The 23,249-nt window shown below is 40.1% G+C and overlaps 2 protein-coding genes and 1 long non-coding RNA gene across 4 annotated transcripts in view; 2 read left to right on the top strand and 1 right to left on the bottom strand.

Annotated features, from left to right (window-relative positions):
* The window catches only part of LOC116851293 (agrin), a 53,883-nt gene extending 40,665 nt beyond the window's left edge, over window positions 1-13,218 (top strand). The window contains exons 2-9 of the mRNA XM_032830588.1: window positions 3,097-3,213; window positions 3,948-4,257; window positions 5,659-5,802; window positions 6,864-7,034; window positions 7,223-7,387; window positions 7,955-8,077; window positions 8,701-8,877; window positions 11,988-13,218. Of these exons, the coding sequence (XP_032686479.1) occupies window positions 3,097-3,213; window positions 3,948-4,257; window positions 5,659-5,802; window positions 6,864-7,034; window positions 7,223-7,387; window positions 7,955-8,077; window positions 8,701-8,877; window positions 11,988-12,219 (1,439 nt within the window). The 3' untranslated portion in view covers window positions 12,220-13,218. The remainder of the gene's footprint in view (window positions 1-3,096; window positions 3,214-3,947; window positions 4,258-5,658; window positions 5,803-6,863; window positions 7,035-7,222; window positions 7,388-7,954; window positions 8,078-8,700; window positions 8,878-11,987) is intronic.
* Window positions 1-15,520, bottom strand: part of LOC116851294 — a 36,346-nt gene extending 20,826 nt beyond the window's left edge. The window contains exons 1-2 of the long non-coding RNA XR_004379559.1: window positions 15,447-15,520; window positions 13,724-13,892 (exon numbers count right to left, since the gene is read on the bottom strand). This is a non-coding gene — a long non-coding RNA (uncharacterized LOC116851294). The remainder of the gene's footprint in view (window positions 1-13,723; window positions 13,893-15,446) is intronic.
* A 4,938-nt stretch (window positions 15,521-20,458) lies between these two features.
* LOC116851338 overlaps window positions 20,459-23,249 on the top strand; it is an 86,094-nt gene continuing 83,303 nt past the window's right edge. For both annotated transcript variants that reach the window (XM_032830652.1, XM_032830651.1), the window contains exon 1: window positions 20,459-20,792. The gene's annotated coding sequence lies outside the window, so the exon portion shown is untranslated. The remainder of the gene's footprint in view (window positions 20,793-23,249) is intronic.

Genomic DNA, 23,249 nt, shown 5'->3' with positions numbered 1-23,249 from the left:
TCTCTCTCTCTCTCTCTCTCTCTCTCTCTCTCTCTCTCTCTCTCTCTCCCTCTCCTTCAAGCGGAAACGAATCCGATTTACCGGTTACTAATTACAGTGCAATTTGCAAGGACGATAAATAACGCATTAACTCGCCGCGCTGCCGCCTGATCGGAGACCCGCGCAATAAAGCGCGCCTCGATGCATTTCCTCGATACTCGAAAACGGATGGCGGCCGCGCCCTCGGACACCCGGCATATCCTTAACTGTACAATCCGATTTTATAATTTGTTATATATTATGCGATCCGGTATGGAACGAGCGCCGTAAATCCCGTGTGCTGTTGACCCGACGAGCGCTGGACCGAGACCGGCGCGCGGACCTGCACGGCAGATATCTGCTCGACGGTCAACCGGAAGTAATTAAGGTTTCGACAGAGAATTCTGCGGATAAACGCTACGGTATGGCCAAAAAGAGCGACCACGAAAGACCTCGGGAAATTACGTTACATGTCCCCTCCCCCTCTCTTTCTCTCTTTGCCCTCTCTCTCTTTCTCTTTCTCTCCCTGTTTCTCCTGCAGTCTTAAATACTGCCTCGACACGGCCTACGCGTTATTCCTGTCCATGTAGAATGCCCCGTTAACGATTTAATATAGCGCTTCGTATCCTCCGCCTACTATAATACGCGAGAGACGACGTGCATCAGCGCAGCGGTGCAGCAGCCTTTACTTCTCGTAAAAGCGCTCGCGCAACCGTGCCGGTGTGTGATGCGTCAGCAACTCGCGATATATTTTCACGTGACCCGCGGGAACATTGTCCCGCGATATACAGTGGGTCGCAAAACGGTTTGGACACGATGAAGTTGGCAGCACACCAAACTGTCGAAACTGCGAACTTATGAACTTACTGAGAGAAAAAAGCGGTTGATCTAACTAAAATTACAATTTTTCCCGATCCCAACTATATTTCTTGTACTAAGATGCAATAATATGTAAAGTTATAATCACTAACATTATAGCAGAATTCAATAAAATATAATCTTAAGTACACAATTTGTAGTAATTATTTCTCTATCTTGTGATTATAAATATCAAACATTTCTCTCTCAGTGCAATGATAATATAATTAATAATATAATTAACACGAATACTAATTAATAAAAGCACTAAATAATAATAACAATCGCAATTAATAATATAATTACCAGGCGAACACATCGCAGTAATGACTCTTGATTTGGATAATTTCGTGAGGTCCCAACCTCATTATCTAAACAGTTTTACAATCCACTCTACAACACCTGCAATACCATATAATTGCTTCGTCCTTACGACATCTGACACGGCAGGAGCGCGCCTTCGAGAAATCACACACGCTGCGTACCGCGTCGTAAAAATTCCGGCACGCGATAGAGATTCGCAACATGAAGTTGCTTCATAACCGTCTAATACGCACGTCGAATGGAGATATGCAGCCTGCAAATACGATGCATTCCATATAAACTTCACGTCGCGATTACGGCATCGCGCGCGATCGCGCCAGCCAAGCCGTTCTTATCCTGATCGTATCGCGTATTAAACGTTTCCGCGATACGCAGCGCGCGCACAAGCGCGCATCTTCGTCCCGCGTTCATTATTTAATGGACTTCCTATGTTCAATGGACTGCAATATCCTGGACATTCGAGCGATCGTTTTGTCGGAAGATCCCGCAGTGAGAGATAACTTGGTTATTCCGTATTATGGTTAAACCATGCGTACGACTCACTTCCTTTTTCTCTCTCTCTCTCTCTCTCTCTCTCTCTCTCTCTCTCTCCCCTCTGTCTCGCCCTCTCCTCCTACTCCCACCCTCCCTTACTCTCTCTCCACTTAGACAGGTATTTATTTTTTGCTGTTGACTTTACTTCCTCCCCAAGCTCGGCTCGCGTTATGTGCTCAAGCATTATTATTACAATTATGTCATTACAATAATAGACAAGCGCGGCTCTTGATATGCGAGAGGTATGTGTTACGTTGATGGCGCATAACAAAACGAAGCCTAACAGTAAATGTTATTACATTTTCTTCTTTTTTTTCTAACGGGGCTACCGCGTTGACGCTTAAATTTCGCTTTCCTAACAGTACTCGGGCGTGCTCCATGCAAAAGGCATCTATTAAGAAAGAAGAGGTGTGTGGTTTAGCGAAAGAACTGTACACAAGCGCACTTTCCACAATTGTTTATGACGATGCGGCGTTATTATGTGATACAACGCGATACCCATCCTTCCGAATTGGATCGTCGCGCTTCCCGGCGGTTATTGCTATTCACAAGTTTATGTACACAAAAAAATATCATTCAGCTGTTAAGAAAAGCGACTAGTTTACTTTCCTTCTTTTGAGCAATGGTTGTCCTTGACAAAAAATATTTTCTAGAAAGTAGTCTTAAAATATACTCAATAGAACTTAAAATAAATTTTAGAATTTAAAATATACGTAAAAAATAATCGCGTAGCAAATTACAAAAATTCATTCTTATGTAGCCAAAAGAAGTTCTTCTCTTCACAAGAATATTGTAAAATTTTACTGAAGAGAAAAAGTTGGCTCGACTATGATCGTTTTCAAGGAACACTGCGTTACATAAAGCTTTCTTATTGGCTGCTTGTTATCTCAAAAGATATCTCAAATAATATGTAAAATGGTTTTGTGTAATACAGTGTTCTTTGCTGGAAAACAACCTCCATGTAATAAGCAAACCCAATTTTTGTCTTGACTGGATATTTTTGATTGAAATGTTAAACTTACTAAAATTCAGAATCTTGAATACAGAAAATTTGATGCAGTCACGATGAATTTATGACAGAAATTTTCAGATATGTAGACTTACATTGATAAAAGAATACTTGAGAATTTACTTGCGCGGGCGGGATATAAAATTTAATTTATTCGCAGAAATAAGCTTTATATTTTACAGAAGAGAAAATAAATTTTTTCAAGTATTGTTTTCTCAGTACATGAGATACTTGAAACATTATAACATTTACTTCTCAGTGTATTTTTCTACGCGTACATATATCACTCATTCTGTTTCAACGTATATTTATTATATCATTAATTAACGCTGCCGCATTTTCTTTTCGCGCAGATTATGTGTCGGGAGCGTGTCCCAGGATATGTCCACCGAGCGGTGAGCCCGTTTGCGGCAGCGACGGTGTCATTTACGCGTCGCAGTGCGAAATGCGGAAGAAGATGTGCGGAAAGGGTAAGGCACTTTTAATTATGACAGTTATTACCGTGCGCGCCGCGCAGAGTACGCTCTGGTTGCGCGCTGGGATTACCTTCTCTTCTCCTTCTGCTTCTCTTTCTTTCTTGTTTTCTTTCGATACGCCGATCTGGAACGTGTATCACGCTAAATGCCCGTATGATTTCGTTATACCGCTTTGCATATTAACCGACCGTAAAAATAGCGCGTGGTCGCGTTAATAGCGGCTTATCGAGAAATACAAGCGCAACGGGCGCGCTTCAATTACAATCACGGAAACGACGAAAGCGCCGACCTTCATTCGTCAGTCTCACGCGATATTACCGCGCTGCGCGCGGACGATCACGATGAAGAGATTCCTGTCATATTCTCCTTCTCTCGTTCTCTCTGTCTTCTCTCTTGCTATCTCTCTATCTCTCTCTATCTCTCTCTCTCTTTCTCTTTCTCCCTATCTATCTATCTATCTAGCCAACCGCGATGGGAGTCTAGGCGGTAACGAGGATTCGCTCATTTGTAAAACGGACGTCTGCGATCAATTATTCGCGGCGCGAAACGAATCGCGCGGGTTTCCTAGAGCGTCGAAACGGGCTATTTACGCGTTATAGAGCGCGCGGGGTGATTTGTTCGCCGTTGGACAACGAGGTCGTACACCCGGGAGAGAGATCTCGTTTCGCTCGATGACTCGCACGAAATCTATCCGCGTATCTCATTATTTCGCCGGTGCGCTCGTTTAGGCGTTACCGTGGCCACGGAGAAGACGGCTTGCCTGAGGTCATCCGGTAGCAAGTGCGAGCATCGCTGTCCGGGCGATCAAGATCCGGTATGCGGCACCGATGGGCGTACCTACCTGAACAAGTGCATGCTCAGGGTGGAGATCTGCCGGGTCGGCATCGAGCTGTCCCATCTCGGGCCTTGCAACAATATTTCGGCCCACAGGGAGAATTGCCCGGTCTCGTGCGACTTTGCGCCGCTCGACGGACCGGTTTGCGGAAGCGACGGAAACGTCTACAAGTCTACGTGTCAGATGAAGCTGCTCACTTGCGGGTAAGTCGCGTATGTGAACCAACGGCCGATTATCGCCGAGAGAGAACGCGACGTGGAGTAAAACTGTCCGTTCCCAGACAGACACACTTTATCCTGAACATTCTTATTGTTCCGCTCTTCAAACTTTCAACCTAGAATATATGTACACAAGATCTGACCGATTAATGATAAATCGTTGCGTACACGTAGAACTCATCAAACTGAAAGCAAAATTTCTTTCACAAACAGAGCCACGTAAAATTTTGAGTTATTAATTAAAGAAGGTTGCCAAGTGATCACGCGCGCAATCATGCATCAGTCTTTTTTAATTAATAACTTAAAATTTTATGCAGTTGTTTGCGAAATAGTAGAAGAATTTTGTGTCCAGTTTGATGAGTTTTATCCTGTATATAACGGATGTGTCATAAATTGTTAGATCCTCTGTACGTATATTTTATGTTAAAAGTATAAATATTCGTATTTAAAGGCCGACACAATAAGAATATTCACGATTAGGTACGTACGCACAAAAAAATACATACTACATTCAAGTAAATATTACTTGTTCCAAGTATTTCATAAATTTATGTATCCACAAATCTGTCATGATTTTTCATCATAAGCATTAAATTTATTCAAAATGCATCCCAAATGCTAGTAAGTTTAGTATTTCAATTAGAAATTATTAGTATCGGCAGAAGGCAGCTCCAAGGAGCCGCTCAAGGCATTCAGACCAAGATCCATTATGTTGGATTCAGAATGTTAAGTTAAAACAAAAATTCGGTTTGCTTACTATATATACAGATTCGAACCAATTTTTTTCAACAAAGTTTTATAATATTCTTGTAAAGAAAATTAATTAATTAATTCTTCTTTTAAGTACATCGAAACGAGTTTTTCTTAAATTTGTACATGAGTATATTTCATAAATATATTTTAAGGCTTTCATCAGGAAATTTTTTCTTAAAGATAACCATCACTTAAAAGAAAGAAAGTAAACCGATGTCGTTTTTCTTAGCAGTAGAATGATATTTTTCTGTGTGTATTTCCGGGCATCAAGTTTCTCTACGTATCCCACCAATTTTGTCCAACGATTCGTTAGTATTTACTCGCGATTACGTCGTTCACACTTCGCTCTGACATCTTCTTTACCTCTTTTCACACGAGAAGAAAAAAATGCCTTCTCGACTGTGCGAATAGATTTCTCACTGCAGTTCACTGCAGCCGTCTCTCCTCGTAAAATGTGTGCGCGTAGCGCGTACTGTACCGCGAGTAGAGGTGGCGAGGGGGAGAGGCGGGCGAGGGGTGAAGTAAAAGGGGAGGAGAGAGAGAGAGAGAGAGGAAGAGTTTGTTCGCTAAGTCTAACATAAAACTAGCCTCCGCCGCAAAACCACTTTTGACTTTTTGTTTTCCCGTTCGCAGCCAAGGCGTCGTGCGTACGAATAAGAAGCATTGCCAGACCACAAGACATTGTCGTGAATCGTGCTGGCGTGGTGCCAAGCCTGCCTGCGGTAGCGACGGCATTTTGTACTCGAACACCTGCAAAATGCGAGCGAAGAACTGCGGGTAAGCGCAGCTAGTCCGGCAGAATCAGCCGGCCGGAATCGTCGTGGCGTCCCGCCCCAGCGGGATCCACCTAGTAAAAATCTCGCGAGCTCTCGTAACCCTCCGCCGTTCCCCTTCCTTACCCCCTATCCGCGCACTTAATCATTCATGAATCGCTTCCCCGCGCTCTTCGTTATAAACCCTTCGCGCAGCTTCAAGAACACTCGAGCTGCCTCGCTTGCTTCTCAATCAAGCTAATCGTCCCTCGCTTCTTTTCAGGGAGATTTTTGCGCGAGCATCGATTTGCTATGATATTGAATAATTACGCGACCTAAAACGTCTCACGATAACCGAATTATCGTCTAACACGTCCGATGCAATTTTCCTACCCGTAACTTCTTGTTGATATTCAACCTTGGATCACGTAATTTATAATTATAATTTCACGCATTGAGAAAAAATGTTTGTTATTTGTAATTATAATCACATAGAGAAATAATTACTATAAATTATGATCAAAAAAATCTTTTTTTCTCATTAATATTCTACTATAGTATTAATGATAATAACTCTGTGTGTGTTACTAGACTATATTCGTGTTAAACCTAGAAAACTTTTAAGAGAGTCGTCAACTCGGTCAGGTAACTTGATCACGCGCTATATTTGGCGCCATAGACACTCATAGCTTTGAAAAGAGGTTAAAATAACAATTTGAGGAGTGAAATAGTGTTAATGTAGATAATGTAAAAAATCTATCAAAGGAAAACATGAAATATCACTGATTAGCACTATCCATTAACACTATTCTTCTCTTACTGTCATCTTAACCTCTTCTCAAAGGTACAGATGTCCATGGCGCTCTCAGCCAATCAACGCGCGAACAGATCACGCGCGAGTTGACAACTCTCTTATTGAAGACCCTCTAACTAAAAAATATGATGCATGAAGGCCCTTAAACCAAAAAATATGATTAGGGCCAGAAATAACTATAATTTTCGATAGATTAGCTATTTTGTTTTTTTCTCTCAGATAACTCCACCGAGAAAACTTGAGCGACATATTCATCGAACTGTGCTTTTCAGTAAACACGTCTTCGAGGTGCCGATGTCGTTCTGCGTGTCCCGGGAACGGACGTCTGGGGGTCAATCGAACGCCTGTCCCCTGGACTGCAAAAACGAGCCGGAAGTGTCGGTGTGCGGATCGGACGGAAGTATATATAGGAATGAGTGCGAGATGCAAATGCTAAACTGCGGGTACGTATTTGTCGCGGTTGTCGCTGCGGCGCGCGCACAGACATTTGCTCCTCGTTAAGTCGAAATTATAGGAGACAAATAATCGCAGAACTCGTTCTCACTCGAGAAACAAAATACGGCCGTCGGAGCGCCGTCGCGCGAATAACCGATCGCCGGTCGTAAATCTTGAACAAAGTATTAATCAACAGGCATGCGAGAAGAAAGGTAACGGTAGTGGACTTCGAGAAGTGTCGGTCCCGACTAACGAAATGCATGAAGCAACAGCAGAGGTGCGGAAGCGAGGTGGATCCGGTTTGCGGTAGCGACGCGAATACCTACCCGAACCAATGCCATTTGAACGTGGCGGTTTGCTTGTAAGTTATGCTTATTCAATTATCGCGACAAATAGCCGTAGTTATGCAAGAGTGACCCAACCCACATGAAGTGCGTTTCGAGAAAAATGAAGATTAACGTTTGATGTGACATGATTTAAGAAGTATAGAAAACGCTGAGAGAGAGAGAAAGAGAGAGATTCTTCGCAATCGCTCAACGAATCAAGCATAGCCAATTTTCTTCCTTTTAAGAATATTCAAACAACTCTTAAAAAAAGAACAAAAATGATACAAATAGTCGGGGGAATAAAAACTGTTTTTTAATTAATTTTAGCCGCCCATAAAGCTTGGATCTTTTTTGATTTATGTAGAAAGAGATACGGTCTACTTATTGGTAACAAAAACTCAAAAATCATAATTTTGTAAGTTGGATCATTGCATAACTATGGCCAAATATTACCTGTAGATATAAACGGAATAGTAGGAGTTAAAGTAGCCACCGCGATTGTGATTGCGACAATGTCGCTCACTCGATCAACCAATAAATCAATCAATCGATAGATCGATCGACAAAATCGTTTAATCCTCGTCGACTTTGACGCGTTTCAGAAAGGGCATCCAATTAGCTCACGTCGGCGAGTGCACGACCTTGAAGGAGATCGAACAGTGCCCCGAAGACTGCGCCGAAGTACCCGAGGAACCAGTTTGTGGAAGCGACGGCAACGTTTATCGGTGATTAAGAGAGTTATTTGGATTCCAGTATGTCCGGCTCCGACGGTTTTAAGGGCGTGTGAATCTCAAATGATCGTTCGTTAAGAGAAAGCTACCCAACAGGAGGCTACAGGGCCTTCTTAAAACCCGCTATATTCGCCGATAAACTCTGACTCGAGCCAAATGAAGCGTCATTTACCGATTTAAATTCCAGAAGTTCCTATCAAGTTATAAAAAGACATGTCGGAAACGACTACGCTAAGAGATAGGAATGCTTGAAAATTTATTTGTGGGATATAAAATTTATTCATAGAAATAAGCTTTACATCCCGTAAATAAACTTTCAGGAATTTGTCGCAACTGTGCGCTCAACCGGCTATTACATTCGTCGCAAAAGCTGCGACTGAGTTCCCTTCTCTTAACTTTTCGAGCGCGACACTGATTCGCAAAGATCGAAGTTGGAAACACGCGGACAAAAGGTCTAGAGTAAAATATCCAAAAAAAGGAAAATTCGAGTCCTCTCTCTTGGACTGAGCGCGGCGCGTCGTAACGAGGGTGATCGTCAAAAGAACCGAGTAGCGCGAACGGGCTGTTCCGCCTTCATGTTTGCGGATACATCATGCGTGCACTCGTATGCATTTTAGATCCCTCTGCCATCTGCGACGTGAGACTTGCGGCCAGAGGGTCGTTCAAGTTCCGGCGCAACATTGTCGCACCACCGCGCTCTGCAACCAGATCTGCACCGGGGAGCGCCAGTTTGTTTGCGGCTCCGACAACAAGCTCTATCGCAACGAGTGCGAGATGAAGAGGGACAATTGCGGGTAAGCCGCCTGACCGCGTAGCACTGTGTTTGCATGTTTCATCGGAGCGTGGCGCGGTTATGCGTTGCTCTTGTTATACGATATACGCAAGCAGTGAGCACTTTAATCGATTAACCCTAGAACCCTAAACATGTGTAAAATTCAACTAGACCAGCTTTCCAAACGTTACCGTTCTTAAAATCATGTGTTTTGTTTCCTATTTAACTTTTTTCAACTTCATTGAATCGCAAAAACACTCATAGATTCATATTCCTCGATGTTTTCTACACTAATTAAAACAAGAATGAAACTTCGATTATTTCTAAAAATGAAAACGCAAATGAAAATTCGCTGGACAAAATTTATCTATGTTTAGGGTTTACGCAATTTTTTGATGTTCTAAAGTTAAACCCTCCCTGATTTTTTCGCGGAAGACTCTCGCTCTCTTAAAGTGAATCTGTAAAAGTGTTTCTGATCGAATCAGTAAAAAGACTATTTCGCCGACTATTTCAGTATTCGCTGATTTTCAGTGAACACTCGCGATTTTATAGCACTTATATCTCGCTGACTTCAACCAGTGGAATTCAGATTTCACTGCAACATCCGTGATATATAAATTCGTTATACGCTTTACTAAATCCAACTTTCTGCGTTTGTGACGATGGAAGTAACGGTAGTTTGCGTGCAGTGACACTATCTGTGTTTATAAAGTGCACACAGAGAAAAGGACATTTTTACTTGGAAAACATTATTTTTTTATTTTCAATTAAAGCACGGATGGAAAAAGCAACGAGTAATATTACTGTTAAGAAAGTGCGAGAAAAGTTCTCACTTTAACTAATCAAATATTTAGAGTCAATTATAATTCCACTAATCATTAATCTTGAAGCTATGATTACTCTTAGACATTTTTTGTGAGGTAAAATAAACGATCTAAATCAATGTTTTGAATCTTCTACCGTCGACGAAAGTAATTGAGTTATCTCGGGGAGAGGGGGCGTGATTTTGATTCTTATTTATACCTGCAGTGGTATGCAGCAAGAATTTCCGTCTCATATAATGGAAAGGCACAACTCACGCGCGTGATATTATATACGATTTAATTGCTTCATTGGGAGAAAGTAAGGAAACTAATAATTAGCGTACGAATTGATTTGAATGCGTCCAAGAGAACGGTGCGTTTCGCGTCACGCGTGTGTAATTGCATTGACCGCGATCGTGCTTTTTCCGGATTATACTTTCGAAGACTTTCATTACGCCCGATCGCGCGTTAATACATACGCCACGAGGCATCACCTCGGAAACTGGTCCCCGAGAAACGGTTAATCCGAGTTAGTATCACGCGCGTGTACGATGAAAGTCAGCCCGCGATTTAGCGCGGGGCTGGAGGGAAGAACCGCTCCATTGCGTCTTCTTTACGGAAATAATAAACCACTTCTATCGGCCGCCGCGCGGATGTTTGCGATCGCCGCTATTCAAACACATGAGAGGAAAGTATCCTACTTCGGAGAACGCGCGTAATTGAACACAATCGCACAATCGCGAAAGTAGAAATTAGCGGTGCGCGACCTATTTCCCCAAAGAAATCCTTTGCTATTTTCGACCGCTTTCTAACGCGTGACGCTTGCGACGCGCGTCCAACGAATATACGTGCGCGTGACAGGTGGAAGATCGGTTAACAAACAGGTGGAAGATCAGTTGATAGATAAATGCCGGTCGAAGTACACCGAACTCTCAAACAACTCCTAACATACGACTTTCCGACGAACAGAGCAGAATAACGTTTAACTGTTGTAGCTCATATATCAATGTAAGGGAGATCGGAGCTAGATACCCTTTATTTTAGGATTTCAAAGTTGCAAGTTCTCAAGCAACTAATTGCTATGGCTGAGTGTATCAATATAAAGTATGAACATAGAGGCAACCTTCTTCTATATATTAATGCCCACCACAACTCTGTTAACTGTATATTTTATTTTGTAATAAAATATGAACATGTAGCAATCATGGTAGCCATCTTGCCCTGATACCGGGTTCAGTTGTTCAGTAGCACAGGGCAAAGCAAGCCACGTATGAAACATGTATCCTGATTAGTAGTTACCCGGTCTCCCCTATCAGTAATGTTAATACGCGTCTCAAGTCGATATTCATAGTCCAATTTCGTATTTAAGATTGTCTTAAGTTCATCTTCGTAGACAATGAAACAATCTATACTTAAATATCTAAGGATGAACTTAAGGCAATTTAAATATAAAATCGAGCTTTAAGCTTAATCTACAATGTGTTATTTTCTTCCTGTTTCTTTATTTCTTTCTGACTCAAACCTTAAGCCTTAAGCCTGATCTACAATATGCTCTTTGCTTCTTGCTTCTTTCTCTTTATCTCTTTCTGACTCAAACCTTAAGCTTTAAGCCAGAAAAAGGCAGAAGACAAGAAACAAAATGCAAAGAGCATATTGTAGATCAGGCTTTAAACTAAAAAAAGACAGAGAACAAGAAACAGGAAGCAAAGAGCACATTGTAGATTCGGTTTTAAAGCCTGATCTATAATGTGTTCTTTGCTTCCTTTCTTATTTTCTGTTTTCTTGTTTTCTGTCCTTTTTTAGTTTATAGTTTAAGGTTTGAGTCAAAAAGAGATAAAGAAAAAGTAACAGAAAGCAAATAATACATTATAGATCAAGCTTGAAGCCTGATCTACAATATGCTCTTTGCGTTCTGTTTCTTGTCTTTTATCTTTTTCTGATTTCAGCCTGATCTACAATATGCTCTTCGCTTCCTGTTTCTTATTCTTTATTTTCTTCTAACTACAAAATCAAGATTTAAATAAAAAAGAGATAAACAGAAAGAAATATAAAACAAAGAGCACGTTGTAGATCAAACTTAAAGTCTGATCTACAATATGCTCTTTGTGTTCTATTTTTTGTCTTCTGTCTTTTTCTGACTTAAAGCTTAAGGTTTGAGTCAGAAAGAGATAAAGAGAAAGAAGCAGGAAGCAAAGAACACATTGTAGATCAAGCTTTAAGCCAGAAAATGGCAGAGAACAAGAAACAGAAAGCAAAAAGCACATTATAGATTAAGCTTTAGTGTTGTCTATTAAGTGTGGAAAGAAAAACCTGAATTCTCTCTTCACAGGAAACACGTTTATGTGGTCCCCATGAAGAGATGTGTCCAAGGCTTCCTGTTCCGTGGCTGCCAGAAGATCTGCCCGCCTTACTACGACCCCGTGTGCGGCACCGACGGCATGACGTATAGTAACGAGTGTTTCCTAGAGATCGAGAACTGCCGCAGCAGAAGTCTCGTCACGAAAAAATACCACGGAGTTTGCGGTCAACCGACAGAGGAGCCGAAAAATTATCTGTACTAAGTTCGACCGATCTAGCCACGATTTGACAAGGTGACAGGAGAGAAGAAATCAGCAAAATAAAAAAAAAAAAGAGGAGAGATCGAGAAGATAATTTAACTTGTAGCTCCCAGAACCGGGAATTGACGATTGCTATGCATTCATTCGTCATGAGTATTCAATCACTCGGCGAGCTAACTGCAATTTCGCTGATCGATCGAATATTCGCTCTGCTGTTCGCGACAATCTAGACGCACCATCGTGATGAGCGATGCGATAGAGAATAATTCGCGCGAATTCGGCTACACTCGACTTTGACGACCGGAAACGCACTGAATGTCTTCTTCCCACGGAGGAAAACGCGCTCGGGAAAAACGAGCATCTTGCCAGTCGCAGTCCGGATTGTTATCGTATTGTTACTGCTATTATTACTGTACTTCTATGATAATAATATTGCCGCGATTGCCGATCCTTTCTCGGACGTTACTTTGCACGATTGCGAAGCGATTTCGCGCCATTACGATTAATGCAAATCGGCATTTTGTATGAGGAATTCGGCAGATAATTGCCTGTGATAAATTTCGAGAAATTGTTTTTGATGCTTTGCAAATCGAGAGAAGGGTCGCCAGTCGCGCATCGATATAGTCCTTTCGATATCTTCGCACATAATTGACGGTATAGACTCATTATTATTTATTGTAGCATTAATCATTGCATACGACACACGATTTCATTTTTTCATAGCTGCGCCCGTCGTTCTAATTATGGCTATTAATGTATCTCGACGCAATGTTGCCAGAGCGTACTCTTACTCAATATTGTGCTATTGTATCTTCTTCCGATATGTGATGTGTGTTCAATTGACTATATATATATATATATATATATATATTATTATATTATATCATCATTGCAATTTTTTAATTTATTATCGAGTATGCGAGAATCTTTCTTCTGTATCAACACTAACACTGTATACGCTTCCAACGTCAATAATAAATCATATATGTATATTTTAAGATATACAAGTGTTATATCTCTATGTGTGTATGTGTGTGTGTGTGTATGCACGTACACTATGAGAGAAAAAATGGCTAAAAAATAAAAGATATTTACTCGGAGTATAAGGAACTAATAACATATTTACATATACCGATATAAAATATAAAATAAATACATAATATAAATATTACACATTGATAAGAATATAAAATAGTTTATAGATAAGAAAATATATTTTTAAAACATATATATTTTTTTTCTTAAAATCTTGAGAAAACCTCAGCTTCACATGAAAACAATTGTTTATTGTTCTGCTTAAATAAAAGAATTGAATTTAAGCAAATATGCTATTTATACACCGAATAAATATTTACTATTTTTTAGATATTTTTTCCTCTCAGTGTACAACGGCAATAACACGTTATTTGTTCATGTCTATTTTCGCAAAAGTTCCAAGAAAATTGACATTGGAGGACAATGTTATAAAAAAAAAATAAAGCATGCAGTAGGCAAGTTTATTACTCACCAAACGATGCTACGAAGCTGCTCGATTGGCGCCAACCGGCTTCACGACTCCAACAAATTACTGTCCTCGAGAACGGATATAGAGATGGACGAAACACGACGAACGAGAAGCACTTTCGCGATACTCATTAACGACAATCGCCCAATATTTGATTCGACACTCCCTTGACCTAGATAGAACAAAAATATTGATAACGTTATCATCTGTTACTAAAAGTATCGATTTCATGTACATAAAGTAAACTCAGATATAATAGCTGAAATGGAGAAGATAACCATAGTCTGGAATTTCTCCAATAATTACTAAATTGATAAATACGTTTTAACACATGAATGTACGCACATAAAAAATTATGTTTATAACAACAATGTGTCTTATACTTTCCATCACACTCTATCTTTCGGAGCTTGTAACCGCATATAATGCTACGTAAATGTTGGATACTTATTTTGTTTGTAGAGAAGTTTCTTGTTAATATTTTGATCGCATGTACCAAGTTTGCACTTATATTTATGCAAAATCTATGTGTAAACAAAATATATGCGAAGAAATACGATAAAAATGTTATGATCGTGCAAAGATGATTATAGGTTATAATTTCTAAAATAGTGCGCTTCAATAATTGCTAAAATAGTGCGCTTTTAATAATTCCAATAATTGCTAAAATAGTCACTTTCAAAGATAATCGATATTTATATTAATAAATTTATATTATATAATTTTATTAACATAAAAAATATATATTATATATATTTTTTCTTAAAATCTTAAGAAAACCTCAGCTTCACATGAAAACAATTGTTTATTATTCTGCTTAAATAAAAGAATTTAATTTAAGCAAATATGTTTAAAACATTAATTATATTAAATTATATTTATTTTTTATATATTTTATATTAATAAATATCGATTATCTTTGAAAGTGACTACAAAAGCGCACTATTTTAGCAATTATTGGAGAAATTATAACTTATAATCATCTTTGCACAATCTTAACATTTTTATAGTATTTCTTCGCATGTATTTTGTCTACACATCATTTGTCTACACATAAATTTTGCATAAATATAAATGCAAACTTGGTACATACAATCAAAATATTAACAAGAAACTTTTCTACAAACAAAATAACTAACCATTATTTACGTAGCATTATATGCTGTTACAAGCTGCGAAAGATAGAGTATAATGAAAAGTAATACAAATATACACAGAAAAAGGATAAAGTTTAATTTACAATGTGCTCTTTGCTTTTTCTTTATCTGTTTCTGACTCAAACTTTTAGCCTTAAGCTAGAAAAAGGCAGAAAATACGAAACAGGAAGCAAAAAGCACATAGTAAATCAAACGCAGGAGCTAAGATGCAACTGTGACAACTGCTAAAATATGACTGTATCAATAGCTACGATGCATCATTGAAATAGGGCCAGCTAATATCGTTGCTCTCTATCAAAACTAAATTTATTAACTGTTTGAATTTCAGCGTTACAGCAAAATATATCTGCTGCTAAATAGAAAGTTTCCATTGCCACGAAATTGCTTTTCTTTCAAATTGCGCTTTATACCCGTCACAAATATAAAACTATGTTTCGCGTTACAAATCTAAAGCAAAATTTTGTTTTTTAACACGGAAATTGCTTATTACGACTCTAGAAGAGGTCCTCTAACACGGATTAATGAGTACTTTAATGGAAAACACAGAAATCGATGTCTTTCATACTTACATGACTACGTTATTTAATCTTTACTCCACAGATTTCATATTTGTCGGAAGCGCGGTAATTTTCCCTTTCCAATGGTCTTTGTTTCAAGTCGCCACGACGTCTACAAGTGGAGATATTCGCGATTGTGTCACTCCGTATTTTCGATCGGCCGGCGTTATCGCTACCGCGCGAGCTGCGACACGCGACGCGGCACGCGGTCGTTACTCCCGAAAGTCACCTTACGCACTGTGTACGTGACGGATAGCGAGCCCGCTACCCCCCCCCACTCCGCGGCTCCGCGGAGGGGGGGGCTGCGTCACGCGGTCGTTCACCTCACATTACAGACAATACAGTGTACGAGAGTAAGTGCCGAATTTCGAGCTTGAACTTTTATTGGTAAGACTGATTGATATTTATTAGTTTAATTGAGATTAACTAAGATTTATTAATATTAGTGAAAAGAATTCTATAAGATAAATCCCTTAAACGGTGTCTACAATGAGAACTTAAAATAAAATTTAAGCTTTAAGCTTTAAGCCGTAAAAAATTGACCAGTCACAATCAAATATGAGGAAAATAATCAGCTGTGATTATTCAATTTCTTGCGACTTAAAGCTTAAGTCTTATGGTTTAATTTCTCATTGTAGACACTGCTTTATAGAGTTTAATGCTCAAGATTCACACGCGCTTTGAAATTTAGAAATAGTTAATAATATACGTTTATTTGACAGACAAACGTATGCTTTTAATTAAGAACTAACAAATTTGTATCTCTCACAGCGAATACATTTAACCTGTGATACGCCATGTCATGTGCCAACTCGTAATAGTGACAGCAAAACGAAACTTTTAGCGAAATTCGAATCAGTCATTGAGATTTGATAATATTAACAAATCATTTTTTTACGTGCAATATTACGCGCTGTCGAGTTACTGATTTTGAAAGTTAAAATGCATCAATGCGGAAAATAATTAAAATTTCAATGATAAAAAAACTCTTTTATCATCATAATAAACAATCGCAGTGCAAACCGCATAAATAACGTACCATGTTCGTAAATAAAAAATCACAAAAATGCGGATCGACTGTGACAAATGAAATGGATTCCATATGCACAGAAGGAAATATTAATCACAAAAGTCCATTCTATTATCAAAATAAGCAATTGCCGTAGAAATCGTATTAATGTTATGTCGCTCTTTATGAGAAATAAGACCCGAAAATTCAGGGCGATTGTGACAGATGATATTCGTGCGCGAAAAAAAGATTTTGACGTCCTTTCTACTGTTATAATAAACAATCAGAATGAAAATTGTACTGTGTTGCGTACCATGTTCTGGGAAAATAAGCTTCCAAAGTTTGACACACGTCAGGCAAATGGAGAATTCCCGGTAACAAAATTCCCTGGAAACAAAATTCTAACGATAAAAAATGTTTCTAATATCATAATAAGCAATTTCCGTCGAAAACGCATTAACGTAACGTCCCATGTTTGCAAGAAATAAGTCTCGAAAATTTGCGGATCTAAAAAACGCTAGGTTCAATATAATCCTCTAAAAGTTCGATTCTAGATGTAGAGATTTCAGATGTAACCCGTTAGAAAGCTGAAGTTTTCGTATATTTGTCGAAAATGTAGTCATTCTTCTTGACGTGTTTAAGATCGATTAATAAAACGAAGTACAGAAATAATGATCATCATTTAATAGCGCAATTGGAACTATCAATATATTGAATAGAGTCTGTAAATAAAATATAAGGAAACTTTCGTGTAAAAAAAATATCTCGCATCGATATAACTTTCTTTATTTCCGAGATTTTAATCGCGAAAATCAGTAACAAACCCATCCAAAAAATGCAAGGTTACCAAGTAAAAGCAGTTGAATACATCGTGCAATTTGCTTATTGACGTTGTTGTACGTGTTACCGAGTTATTTGTCATGAAAGTTTAAAGGCGACTAAAAATTGACGCGACACAAGTATACGTAATTTCATTCAACAGTGTGGACTATTGTCTCACCTTGTTCTATGTCTTCCATCCTTGCTTTCCAATCAAGCATCCTAGCTTTCGGTCGCTCCGTCTTCTTCTTATTATTATTTTATTTGGACTCAGACTTATCTTTTGTCCTTTCATCCAAGGTCCCGAGGTCACGAATTCCAAAAACATGAAGTCCAAACTGTTCAAACACGTCAACGTAATGGCGGTTACTCAGGCGCTCCGTCGTGAATACTCTGAATATTTGGGCGAGTTTTTTAATTCATGCGATGGATCCATCGATGAATTAAAAAACTCGCCCTTTGCTAAAGCTTAATCTACAATGTGTTCTTTGCTTCGTGTTATTTCTTATTCTCTGTCTCTTTCTAGCTTAAGATTCAAGTCAGAAAGAGAGAAAGTGAAGAACATATTGTAGATCAAACCTTACTGCAATAACACGAATCGACACGATACTTTTCTTGAAACGAGTCAGGCCTGCAATCAAGAGAGAAAGAGAGAGATAAATACTTTCCTTGAAACTCCCGACTGTCTGTTCCACGACACAGCAATTTCGAGCGTTTGTTTGACAGCATCTCATTACGACGGACGCGCGAGACTTGCTTTCGACACATCTGATGATGTCCATGCATAATATTGACCTGCAACAGATCGGCGATGCGAGACACAACGCGACTGACAACTCGTATTTATAACCGACATTTTGACACGACAAGCGCGCGATACTCCTCTTGGAACACTCGATTATCCGTTTTGCAACACACACATTTCGGGCACTTGTTTGACGGTATCTCGTAACAACAAACGCGAGAGACTCACCTTCGACATTGCTGGCGATGATTCGGATGCGAAACTCGCTTAAAATGGGCCGAAATCGTGAAAAGCTGAGGACGATTCGTAGAATACGTTATTCCTGCGCGATCGTGTTCGCTCTCTGCAGCGGTGCCAACTCATGAAAAGAACTCAGCACCGGCTGTACGATAGGCGGACGAATAAAGGGTTTAAGGGTCACTATTCATAGTCAGATCTTAAGTCTTAAATTCATCTTCAGATGTTTCATAAACAATAAAATGATTCGTATAGCATTCGTACAGAAAATAAACTTGAGACGATCTTAAATGTAAGATCTGAATATCGCCCTAAGAGATTATTAGACCCGTTATTTCTGCGACGTGCGAGTGAGTTCCAAAGTCTTCGCTACGCGTCGCCACTTTCTTGAACGCAGTAGAATTCTCAGGAAGGAAGTATATGAATGAGAGTGAATAAGAGAAAAAGTGCTGCATGCTTCGTCGTTTCAGAGCTTCTCTCTCATTTCTCTTTACTGGAGTTTCTCTCTTACTTCTAGCACATCATCTCTAAAAATGTTGAATAAATCGCGACCCAATTAAGAATCATCATGTATTGTTCCAACTCTAACTAAAGAAACTCTAAAACAAAAAATCAAGAAGTCGTGTTACAATTAAATAATGGATCGAATGCACCCTTCGCTTTATCAAGTAGTAATACTCAACGACTCAGACGTCCTTTTATCATTTTCGTTACCAGCGTTACACATGTGTGTTACACAATAATTTTCACGAGAAACTAGCATCATATGTGTGCGAACGAACATTTTTTTCTATACTGAGCTTATCAGACTAAATCTTTTTACACAATTATATAATAAAAAGAAATACAAAATCGTCTATGGGGAAATCTCCTCAAATGAACTCTGGTAGCGAACATGTTATTTTGTCATAAAATATTGACATAACGCTCTTGAAAGAGTTAACAAATGTGGAAAAGAACTACATGATTGTTTTTGATTTTGTTTACACCGAATATGGTATGCATACTAAATAGTAACTTTCTATTAAATAATCTTAATATTGACAATGCATTTATGTTATAATTTCTCTTTCAATAACGTAACTGTACATGCAATATATATTGTATTGCACTTACATTATTGAGTAAGAAATTGTAACATAGATGTAATGATACTGTTTATTTTATATTTACTAGATAATTATTGTCTTAATATTATAAATAAAATTTGTTAATTAATAATTTCATTTCACCAACAATTTTGTCAATTCAATATTTAAACTATTTAAGAAAGAGTGAGAGAGAGAGATTCACATATTTGCTTACATTTGTTATATTATTTCTTTTTCTTTCCCTTTCTCAAACAGCACATAATATAGGTATTAAATGTTTTGCAAATATTCAAATATCCGAAAAGGAGCAAATATATCCGAAAAGGCAAACATTCAAATATCCAAGTTTGAAAAGGATTACGATAAATATACAAGAAATATTTATGAAGAATATTGTTTTAATATTTAACAATTTTTTTTATCTGAATTCCCATGGATCGAGTTATACTTTCTTTTGTTGCAAGAACGCGCAAAGCGCTGAAAAGCGGGAGGTGCTGCGATCGTTCGAGTAGCGTCTAGAACTACGTGTGAGTAAGTGACGCGCGACTAACCGTCTAGTTCGCTGAACGTCTGTACTGGGATTCTATAACTCGTTATTGGAGTTAACGACAATTTCGTTATCGTTGCACAGCTTTTCTACGGTATACAAAAGCTGCGCAACGATAACGAAACTGTCGTTAACTCCAATAACGAGTTATAGAATCCCAGTGCTTGGGTACATGCTTACCGACAACTGTCGAATCGGTAAACGTCGTTGCGCAGCTTTTCTATAGTATAAAAGCTGCGCAACGACATTTACCGATCCGACAGTTGTCGGTAAGCGTGTACGGAATAGTACCCTTGTGCTGAGATTCTATAACTCGTTATTGGAGTTAACGATAGTTTCGTTATCGTTGCGCAGCTTTTCTACGGTATACAAAAGCAGCGCAACAATAACGAAACTATCGTTAACTCCAATAACGAGTTACAGAATCCCAGCACTGCTGGGCTGTTATCGGCGTGAGCGACCTTCGTTAGTATCGCCGGCGGCTCGTACGCTGTCGCCACTTGTCGGCGGCAAGCTGGGCGCGCGCGAGATGGCGCCGCCGCGCGGCCGTATTGACAGGTGCTTCGGGGGGCAACATGGCGACCAGTGTTTACGACAACTGATCGCGGTCGATGGGATTCGCGCCGTTCCGGGCGAGCAGGAGCGCGTTGTTTACGGTCTCGCGGTAGTGTCCGTATTTCTCCCGGCGCGGAGACGTGCGTCCCGGTCGTGCTCGTGCATTCGTGTCCAGCGTGTTCGTGTACGAGCTCGCAGCGGCGGACAAACGCGACGAACTCGCGCTCTTCTTGGACGGCGCGCGAAGTGGCGCGTGTTGGACACTTCCCGGGGACATCAGATGGTGGAATCGCCCGCTGGAGCCCGTTCGTCGGCACCCCCGAGTCCCTCCACTACCACGGACATCGTTCCTATCGTGAGTACCTGTCATTATTACAGTCGATCGTCATCTTTTCATTCGAGAACGGCGTCGCCTCGCAGCCGCATCGCGTAGCGACGCGACAATACGCCGGAGCCGTGAATTTGACATCGGCGGGGAGAGGCCATCTTTGAGGCCATCCTTGCGTCGTCGGTCACACCGGGCGAAAGAGGATAGAGCGATTATCGCGTTACATAAAAGCAGCCAGACGCCGCGATTTCCGTGGGACGCGCCGCGTCACGTAATCGGTTACGTGTGGGCTCTGGAAAGGGCCGCTGCCTACGTCTCTCTCTCTTTCTCTGTCTTTCTCTCTCGCGCGCGCGCGTGCGAGAGAGATAGAGAGATGCAACCGGAGAAGAGCCTCGCGGGTCGTCACGATCCGAAGGCCGCCGCGCCGCCGGTGCCTGTTTTAATTTACGAAATTTAATCCGCGTCGCGTTGAATTGGCCTGAACGGAGGACCGGTCCCCGTGGCGCAACGCCGTTCAAATTTTCATCTCAGGATCTCGCGCGAAACCAAGAAAGTTCTACCCGCTCGTCTCACTTTCCTCAAGCTAATCTCGTTGCTCGAGCGCGATTTTCGGACAAATTTTCTTGACACAAACGCGCGATTCCTCCAAGACCGATGCGTCAGTTCGGCGTTCCTCGCGATGCATCAGCTACGTTGAGCCACATACAAAGCCATTCAACGCGACTGTTCTACCACGACGAAATCGCTCTTTATTACACACCGACGCGTTCGCGTGCGAATAAAAAGTCCTGACGGTTCTCCCGGGAGATATTCGTTATGCATTCGTATATCCCGTTCTATTCAACCGGTTGCACCGCGCCATTCCGCCGAATGTGCAGCTTTCGCCGCGGCGAGTCCAATTTTCGCCGGTGTGGACCGCCCGTGGAAACTTGTTCGCTCGTACGGCTATTGTAACATTACCCAATATTGCGCCAATCGCTGCGTAGAGGGTTATCGGATCTTTATCGGGAGCCGTCGGACGCAAGTCGTCTTTGTTTCGTTGCCATAACATCTCGTTATCTTATCATTATCGCACTCAATAATAATCTTAGGAATCTTTACTGGCCGCTGCGCCAATATATGAGCCGACTCCTTTGCGATGTATAGTCCCAGTATCTGGGGAAGAACGGTTGCCCCAGTGCACATAATTAAATTTATCGATCGCTGAGGGACGAGAGAGAAAGGGAGAGAAAGAGAGAGGTCGTAGCAGAACTTGAAAACGCGCGTGTTCGTGGGCTGCGTTTGTCGCGTGCTCTTCCTCCTTCCCTGCGCGTTTCCGTCAAGCTTGGCGGAGAAAGAACGCAATTCCGACGTCGAGCGAAATATTCATCATGAGTAATTATACCAAAAGACCGTACGACTACCGCACAGCTCTCGCCCGCGATATAAATTCTTTCCCCTAAATTGAACTCGTCCGCGGAGAGAAGCCAATCGATCGCCACTTTCCACAGCTCGTTACGCTGAAAATATCTTGGCGATTAGATTCTCGAGATGATTTTCATTCCGTTTAAGATGGCGAACGTCTGAAATTGCGCGAAGTTTAATGAAAAACGAATTGAATACAGCCGAGTGAATATGTCGTCTCGACGTCTCAGTACCTTGCTCCCGCCGCTGTCGATCGAACGAATTTCCTAGCGAGTTGACCTCCAGATTGGGCTTCTGCCCCAATTGTCACATCGTCGCCGTCGCGCCGGCACTTGTACGGCTTTTATCACTTTTGCGACATTGCGCCGCGCAGCCGGAGCATTTAGTGCGTTACGAAAGCACTCTTGGCCACTTGTAGGACAAATGATACTGTACCATTCTAGCTGCAAGTGCCAGTAAGTTTTCGCGACTATGACCAATTTGTGTTCAAGTTTAACCTTTCGCGCATTGTCAGACAATGTCGAGCATTAGTCGATTCTTCTATTTGACTAAAATATTTGGCAAATCAAGATACATCAATTGTCACGTATGCAATTATGAATAATTTAATCAATGACGTTAATTATTATCAGTGTATATAACTAATTAAATCAAAACTTGATTAATGATTAATTTTATCAAAATATTAATTTCGTCAATATTATAATTTTATCGATATTTTCGTAATTTTATACATGTGTGGAAAAAAGATACGGTGCACATAACCAAAAAAGTATTTAATCGCTAGCAGAATGCTACGTTTCGATTGGAACAACCAGATATCATCATTGTAACTCAGCAATTATTCTGTGGTTGCAGCAACCACATAATTATTTTGTTTTTTATTATCGAATTTAGATTGGCATAACCAGATTTATATATGGGCCAACCATACTACTTTTGCCTTGTGACGATTGCATGATTTGGATTGTTAATTTACCAATTATTTTAGTCAACCAATTGCCGATTATTTTAATTTTAATCCTATATATATATATATATATATATATATATATATATATATATATATATATATAAAAA

This window comes from Odontomachus brunneus, unplaced genomic scaffold (genome assembly GCF_010583005.1).
Source record: "Odontomachus brunneus isolate Ranch 3 - 2012 unplaced genomic scaffold, Obru_v1 Obru_scaffold_171, whole genome shotgun sequence".
Taxonomy (NCBI): Eukaryota; Metazoa; Arthropoda; class Insecta; order Hymenoptera; family Formicidae; genus Odontomachus; species Odontomachus brunneus.
This window is presented reverse-complemented; position numbering and strand designations above follow the sequence as displayed.